The sequence below is a fragment of the Micromys minutus genome (assembly GCF_963924665.1).
Source record: "Micromys minutus genome assembly, chromosome: 25".
NCBI lineage: Eukaryota > Metazoa > Chordata > Mammalia > Rodentia > Muridae > Micromys > Micromys minutus.
In genome coordinates, this window is record NC_137960.1 from 40443918 (window position 1) to 40452759 (window position 8842).

Consider the following 8842-nt stretch of genomic DNA (forward strand, 5'->3'; position numbering starts at 1 on the left):
CTGACCTCCTGCAGTGTGGTTACTGTTAACTGTGTCTTTAAAAGTGACTTAAAGCACTGAGGAAAGCCAATATTCTTAAGTGTTTCTCTTTCCCTCCCTCTCTCTCTCTCTCTCTCTCTCTCTCTCTCTCTCTCTCTCTCTCTCTCTCTCTCTCTCTTTTGAGACAGGATTTCTTTGTGTAGCCAGGGCTGTCTTAAAACCCACACTGCACACCAGGCTGGTCTTGAACTCAAGAGATCTACCTGCCTCCACAGGGCTGGGATTAAAGGTGTGTACCATCACTTCCTGGCTACTTCATTTTTAATTGGCTTGCATGTTTGTTTATGTAGATCTGTAATCCTTAGTGAATTAGACTCTTTCCTCTTTTCCTCATCAACACCCTCTTTTCCTCACCCCTTTGTAGCTGAGGATGGTCTTGAATTGCAATGTTTTTACAAATGGCTTTCTTTTGAAAAGCTTTATACATCTGTGGGCTGTCAAATGTATCTTGAGGCTGTAAAACATCATACCTAAATAATACAGGTGACAAACATCATGTGGCTCCTATGCAATCGAGGGTTGTGGTAAATCCAAAACGTACAGAGCAGACAGAAAGCCATTGCTGACACAGTAATCTATCATAAACTACTGTTTCCTTTTCTATTTTTATGTAGAAGATACAGTTGAGAGTCTCAGCAGGAAGGAAGATGTACTATATTTTCTGATTCCCCAGCATGAGAGGACTCACTATATTTGAAATTAAAGACATCTTATGAGGATACCAATTATCTAATGACTGTAAAGGCTTTTATTTCTGTGATCCATCACTCACTCCGGCAGAACTCAAACCTCAATTTAAAAATTACTGCTACACACTTGCATCCTGAATTACATCCTGTTCTCTCGCTTGAGATGCTCTTTTATCCTGCACAGTGCGTGCTCCAAACAGCTATTACAGGAAGTGTTGGATGGTCAGCTATTTATACATGGACAAAATCTTTAAAATAGCATCGCTGGCTAACTCTGCCTGGTTCCAGACCAAAAATGCTATTTTTAAGAAATGGCTAAGTTACTTAAATTTAAAGTGTACTCTAAAAATAACATTTCTGGTCACTTTTTTTAGAACCAAAAGGAAGTACTAATATTGTACAGCTACAAAGCACAGTAACAACAAGTTCATCCTTCACAAACCCTGAGCGGAGTAATTTTTGGTTTGAGGAGGGTTTTGTTTGGTTGGTTTTGAGACAAGTTCTCACTATGTAGCTTTGGCTGGCCTAGAACCTAGGTAGACTCACAGAGACCTGCCTGCCTCTATGCTCCACTGATGGAACTAAAAGGGTTTGCCACACTGAGCTAAACTCAGTTTTCAATATCCAAATATTCAAAAAAGATCTAAATACTCTAACTCTAATAATCCCTCCAAGAAATCTTCAAACTGTAGTATACTAACTTAAAATAGACTATACCAACTTCTAACCCTAACTATACTATCCTAAGCATTTCTCAAAAACAAGTTCACCATTTAATATCATATACTAACCACTTATCTATCCAGTATGTCAAGTCCCAAAAAGTGACAAAAAGTAAAAAGCACTTCCTTCATCAACATTGATGTACACTGTATTTTAAAATTCATTCCAGTTAAAACTCTTTATTACTAACACAATAGCATCTGAAAGCAACTTGCATGTCCTGAGGCAAACAAATAATTCATTACTTATCCTTATCAATATCTCAAAAACCACTTCTTAATCTCCATTGTTTAGATGTGTATCTTGTATATCATAGTATTAGCAAACAATTTCGAGTCACTACTTCCAAAGGCAAAGAGCATCTAGGAATTTACCTTACGGACATACTAAGGTAAATTACCATGTTACACTGACTGGGATACTCACTAGCATTAGTAGCAAAAAACCTAGAACAATCCTAACGTTCCATGAGGAAGGATAATTAAATGTGTCAATAAAATAGAAAACAATAAAACTATTAAGACATGCAATGATCAGTCTTCAAGTTGTAGAGGTTTAAAAAGAGAACTATGCACTTATCCTATCAAACGGCATGCTGACTATGTACACAGAAGACAATCCATTAGACGCTGCCTCTGGAGAGGAAGTGTGTGACAGAGGGAAGATCTGTGACACCGCCTCTGTTCCCCTGCCCTTTCAATGCAATAAACACCCTCTTCATCTTACAGGATGCTTTAATATTTAGTTTTACTTTCTGCTTATGGTGTTTTGCCTACATGTATGTATGTATGTAGGCATGTATTTTTGCATGATGCCCATGAAGAGTTCACAGATAATTATGCACCACCAAGTGGGTGTTGGAAATCAAGCCTGTGCCTCTGGAAAAGCAGCAAAATGCTCTTAACTGCTAAACCATCTACCAGCCCACAAAGTACTTTTTTGAAAATTAAATACCTTCAGTTGATCTCAAAGCGTGGAGTGGTTCCTCTGAACTGTCCTATTACACGGGCACTCGTTACACACCTCTTTCAGACTCGGCTGTCATAAGCACAGCTGAACTGACTGGCTGCTGCTGTTCAGACATGCTCAGGACCACTGCTTCCATCAGAAGGCAGTGAGAACTTATTGCCCTCAGGCCTCAAAAATAAAGTTTTAGACAGGTTATATTGCAAAAATAAGCTAATTAAATATAAGCCAACATTCACTTCAATTACTAAGTGCTAAAACTACTTTTTTAACCATAAATCTGCAATGTTAAGAAAGACTTCCTAAAATATACAAGTCTGCCATCTTGGAAGCAGGGCTATGAAACAGCTATTAAAGCACAGGAGAAAGAATTCACACTCCAGCAAAAAACGGTTTGGTCTGAGAAGGAAAAGTGCTTACTGTTCCAAACTGACCATTTTATCAACCTCTATTTAAAAAAAAAACAAAAAACTGTAAGGTATGGTAGTGTGCACCTGTGTGCCCAGCACTCTGGAGTCTGCAGCAAGAAGGATGGAGAGTTTGAGACTAGCCTGGGCTACATAGCAAGCCTTGGCCTCAAAATGAAAAGGAGGCAATTAAACATGTAACTTCTTAGAAAAAAATTAATATACACACAGATGGGGGCTGGGGGGGAGCACTAGACTGAGTAGGGCTAGAACTGGAAATACAACAAAGTAGCTCCTGTGCCTGCCTGACCTGCACAAAGCCTTGGGTTTGACCTGCATTAACCAGCTGTTGGGGCTTGCTCCATAGGGCTAGCACAAAAGGGCAAAGTGGAGAGGTCAGAAGTTCAAGTTTAGGTTAGCCTAAAATCACTAGTATAGAAATGTATCAAGTCACCTACCTCATATAACATCGCCACTGCAAAATTCCATTCTAAGTGTGGTGGCACTTACCTTTAATCCAGCGCACAGAAGATAGAGACGAGAATCTCTTTGAGTCCCTGATTTGCACGTGTGTGTGTGTGTGTGTGTGTGTGTGTGTGTGTGTGTGTGTGTAATTTCAGTTAGTTCTTAAAGTCATGAAAGCATGTTTACTACTTTATAGAATTTTAAAAATTCAATAATTTGAGTTTATTTCCAATAGGGTGCCATGTGGCCCAGGCTGGAGTTGAAGCTGTTTCTCCTTCCTCTGCCTCCTGAGAGCTAGGGGATTACAAGTATTATACTACACTACACAACTCAACACAATCCCTGACTGTGTATACACCCAACCCTGTACTGGACACTTGTAGAAGACTGTAACATCTTTACAGTGACACTGTATCTGAAGGAGGCACAGCTAAGTCCACCAAACAGGAGTTAACAAGCTCCAGGAGCCCTGGGTTCCCCTGAGCTCCCCTATGTAGGAGGAGACAGTGAGCTAGATGCTCGAAAGCTGCTGACAGTTTGAGAACACTATTGATTATCACAGAGCTAACTCCTAAGCCTCCAAAGCCAATCAAAATGTAACCATGATCATCTATAAACCAACTGTGGAAAGTGCATTAAAAACAGACACGCCACTGTACCTACTATTTGCCTGTGTATATCTACATGTAGTTACATCTACTTGTGAAGGACTTTGTGAAACATTAAAACGTGTATCCCAGTCCTCATCTGAAACCTAAGACAAAACTGAAGCTCTTAAGAACTGTCACACTTTCAATTACCAAGTACCTTCAAAAACATCACTCATAAAAAGCAACTTTTTGTTTTCACATGGTCTTGGAAATCCAGTTCACATTAGACATGCTTTCACATATAATCCTATGCCATAGAATCAGGTTTTTATGACGCTTTTAATGAAAAGAATTTATTAACAACATTACTTCATCAATCATAATTAAGTGTTCCTGACTAGAAAGATACTGTCTTCAGACTTGTCACTATAACGTTTTATGCCCAACTTTTTTTGAAACTGTGCCCAAGGCTACATGGAACTCAAACATAGCCAACTACAGCCTTGAGCATCTGACCCTCCCCACTCCACTTCCCAAGCGCTGGTATTATGGCAACTCCGGTTTATACAGCATAGAGCCCAGAGTCTTCTGCGTGCTAGGTGCACAGTGTGAGGCCTTGGACTACTAAAGAATGCCTTAGGAATTCCTACTCGTGCTAGAAAAGCCGAAGACACCTGGAGCTGGAAGCACAGTGAAGTGGCAGAGTGCATGCTGGGTATTCCCAAGGTCCTGCATCCAACCCCAGCACCAATAAGAGAATTTGGGTCAACAGAACGGCTCCGCAGATGAAGGCACCTGTCTGATAAGGCCAGCGCAACCCTCAGAAATTCTATGAAGGTAGACAAGAACCTTGCCACAAAGTTGTCTCCTGACCTCCATGTGCATACCACGGCCCACACATAATATTTCTAATGAGTAAATTGTTGGTAACTAATTTTAAGCCTGATTGGGGGGAGGGCTATTTCCTTTGAATGTCTGGGGGAGAGAGCAGCCACATGTGACAGGTGTGGAAGTCAGAGGGCAGTTCTGTGGAAATGGGTCTCTCTCTCCCACCACTAGGATCCCTAGGATCCAACTCAAGCCTCATGCCTGGTGACACACTCTCACTAGGTGTGCCATCTTGAGGGTGCAAACCTGGCTGCTCTTTACAGGGGATCAATATTTTCCCTTCCAAACAGAAAATCCATGAGTAACATTTTTTATTAAGGGAAAAGGCTTTGAGAGAAATAAGCCATGGTGCCATGCTGAGCGGCAAAGAAATTGTATATAATCCTAAGATATCCAACATGTCAAGTTAGCTAGAAACAAGAATTTCCAATGGTTAACACAGTGAAATGCTGTGTCTGAAGAGACAGTTTTACCCTGATTAAGACAATATACAGTGTACACAGAGATCAAAACATCACTAAGTACCACTGAGTATGAAGATCTTTATGCACCAATTAAATATAAAAAGGTAAAAAAACCCAGACATGTCTTACATTTCTAGTCAGCTATAAATTCACACTGCATGGTATAACCTATTTTGAATCTCATTTAAAAATCTCATTTTGAAGGAACAATCTGTAAGCTATCACTAAGGCATAAGCAACGGTTTCCAATGTTATTCTAAAGTTCCAACAATTTTTGTTTATATATATTAAGGTACATTTATATGTATGTGTGTGTGTGTGTGTGTATATATGCATATATACACAATAGTGTTATATACACTAGAATTATTTCTCTCTAGCAGGCCCTCAGCTCTCTTGCTCCCTAAAATAGCATCAAGCACCACTCATTTTCCCGAGCTACCAAAATAAAATGTAAAAAGAGGGAACTATAGTTTAGATGACCAGAAGATAAAATCCTTCACTATCCAAATCTGAATCACATTTGAGAACTACCACTAAAACCTTTTGTTCTTTCAAATTGCTGATTAGTAATGAACATAAAACGAATCCCACTACCAAATCACAAGAGACTTGAGTGTTTAGTGTAAAGCTAAGAATCTGAACCAGACAATCCACAAAAATAAATAAAGCCTATCATGGTTTGTTTTACATGTGATATAGTGGTCTGAAAATATATTTTCATATTCTAAGTGTGTTTTGTTGGTTGTTTTGTTTTATTGGTTTTTGAGACAGGGTTTCTCTGTGTAGGTTTCTCTGTTTCTCTCCTATCTGGCCTGGAACTCCATCTGTAGACCAGGCTGGCTTCGAACTCAGGAATCTGTCCATGCCTGCCTCTAGCTCTTAGTGTTTTCTTTCGGTTTTTTGTTGTTGTTGTTGTTGTTGTTTGTTTTGTTTTTTGTTTTTTTTTTAAGTTCTACTTTGAAAATATTAAAACTGGCCTTATGTATTCTACTTTGCCAATTTCACTCAAAGAACAAGTGTATTTTAATCAATATCCTTATTATGACATACTGAAAAATAAGTAGAAACAAGAACTGTTTCTGTTGTAATCGCAGCCATTCTATGAAATTCAGAAGCATTGTTAACTTTTCTCAAAGTTTCAGGGCAAATAAAAATATTTTAGGCAAATAAAAATATTTTAAGATATTTTTAATGAAGACTTTTTTATTCTAGATTTAGTGTGTAACAAAGTCTCTGGAGGATAAGGAAAAATCCAGCTCAACAATGTAACAAGTCCAAATCATAGCACTAGATCTGCTTTCCCCAAACATTCCTGTGAAGATTCCCACTGGAATACCAATGTAACCAGTAGAGTGGATATTCCAGAAACAGTGTAAAAGTCTATTATAGTACTAGAGCCCCTGGTGTGCAGTAGAGGACACTAGAGGAAATTAAAAGAAACAGCTCAGACAGCCAAGTAGCTTGGCCTATACAGTTCTACCTGGATTAGTAACTAATCACCATCCTTGAAACCTGGACACTACCTGTAATTTTCCAGGTACTACGTATGAAACACTTCATATGAGTGTATTCTGGTTTTCCTCTTATAAAATTAGCACATGCACTGCTTGCTTTGATGCTGGAGTTCCTCACCAACACAGCAGTGTGAAGAAGGAGTCCCAAGAAGCACTTTAAATCTGAGGTGTGGTGATATCTGCTTTTCAAAAATGCTCCATCACAATCATAAAGCTTCCCTTTTGTATAGTCTGGCAGTCGTTTGAATCTGTCTAAGTTACAAAACCTAAAGGAACGGAAATCCTTCCGGAATAGAAACAAGGTGACAACTGGTTTAAAAATCCACCATTCCCAGGCCAGAAGTTGGCTTCCGTCCTGCCCTCTGGCCCGAAGGGTACATTCTCTATGTTTTATACAACTTGTCTTTTACTGATATAACAATCCATAAAGACTTCCCAAGAGATTCCTATAGATCCCCTCAGCTAAGAAAACGGTGGTCCAGGACCAAGCCTGTCACTCCCATTTTCTGTTCTTGATGGTCTAGGTTCTTGATAAACCAAAGGTCACAGCCATTTGACAGAGGATGAGAACTGGAGAATATTAATACTCAAGATTTCTTCCTGAAGAAAAGAGAAATGGGCCGTGTGTGGTGGCTTACGGCTCTAATCACAGTACTTGAGAGGCAGAGGCAGGGAGATCTCTGAGTTCCAGACCAACCAGTGTGCACAGGGAGACCCTATCTTAAAAAGTGGGGAGGGGATACCTAAGATAGCCAAGAGGCTGGAAAGGTAAGTAACCAAAGAGCACTTGAAGCTTGAAATATACAGTTAATCTCTCTCCAGGGTCCACCTTCAGAGTGCTAAATTCAGAATATTAAAGTGTGGGAATCTGGGAGCAGGATCGGGAAGTCTCCAGGGATGTAAGCTGGGTTGGCAACATCGAGGGGCACAGTGAGGACCCCAAACGCTGGGCCACCAGACGGGAGGCACCCCCACAAGCTTTCAAACCGCCGCCCGGGGAAGGCGCTGCGCCAATTGGAAGTTCCACCACGACCGTCACCAGCACAGAGTTAAACCGGTAACTCTTCAGCCAAGCCCTCCAGAGAGTCCCCAGGGACCAGACCCCTAAACTCCACCTCCAGGCGCGGTCTCCACCGGGTCCCGCCGCCCGCTGTTAAGCTCGCAGCAGCGACTCCAGGCAGGACCGACGCCCCCCGACGGGGCTGCGCTGTGCGACTTCAAGGGGCGCGACCGGCCAGCGGGGGGCGGCAGCACCAGAGCCTCCGAGTTGGCCCCGGGACGTCGCTCTGCGACCCACGCCGCCTCCTCCGGTGAGCTCCGACCCACCCAGCCCTCCGGGTCTCCGCAGCAGAGGAGACCGGGCGAGCCCACTCCCCGCCCGCGCTCTTACCCATCTTTTCGCCTCGCCTTGTAGACGTGCCCGTAGGTGCCGCGTCCCACTTTGCACCCTTCGTACTCAAACAGATCCTCCACCCGCTCCCGCTCCGCCGCCAGCTTCGCCTTGAAATCATAATCCATTGTCTGCTTCCCCCATAGAGAAACCGGGACGCGGGGGCCGCCGCCACTCAGTCCCTCCTCCGCCGCCGCCGCTCCACTTCTCGAACAGCCGTCGCTCGGGCGCGCGCGCGCCGCCCGCCCGCTCCGCGGTCCGCCTTCAGCAAGGGACTCCTCGGCGGCCGCAGCAGCCACCTCCTCCGCCTCCTCCTCCTCCGCGGCGGCGGCGGTGGCTCCCGCAGGCACCCACAGTCCCGCCTCCTCCCTTCATTTCCTTGTTTTGGAACCTGGTGGGCCGCGCCGCGGCTTTCTCGAACTCATTAGTGAACCAAGCGGCCCGCCCCGGCGTCGCGAGCGGTTCTGGGAAATGTAGTTCAGGAGGCCTCGTGAGTTGTGCTGCCTCCTCCGGCGCGAGGAATACAATTCCCAGAGTTTATTGGGCCCTTTCGGCCACGCCTCCACAAGGCATGCACGCCTGCGCACTGCCACCGCCCCACCCCCTCAGGTAGCCAGCGACTCCGCTGTTCCTGTAAACTGTAGCGCAAAGTTGCAGCGGGCTTTTTGCGAGCCTGTGGGAGCTGGCGGGATGGAAGCGTTTGC

The 8842-nt window shown here is 43.3% G+C and overlaps 1 protein-coding gene across 1 annotated transcript in view; it reads right to left on the reverse strand.

Annotated features, from left to right (window-relative positions):
* CDK19 (cyclin dependent kinase 19) overlaps nucleotides 1–8302 on the reverse strand; it is a 118777-nt gene extending 110475 nt beyond the window's left edge. Inside the window, exon 1 of the mRNA XM_080937620.1 lies at nucleotides 8139–8302. Within this exon, the coding sequence (XP_080793746.1) occupies nucleotides 8139–8266 (128 nt within the window). The 5' untranslated portion in view covers nucleotides 8267–8302. The remainder of the gene's footprint in view (nucleotides 1–8138) is intronic.
* Nucleotides 8303–8842: the final 540 nt, after the last annotated feature.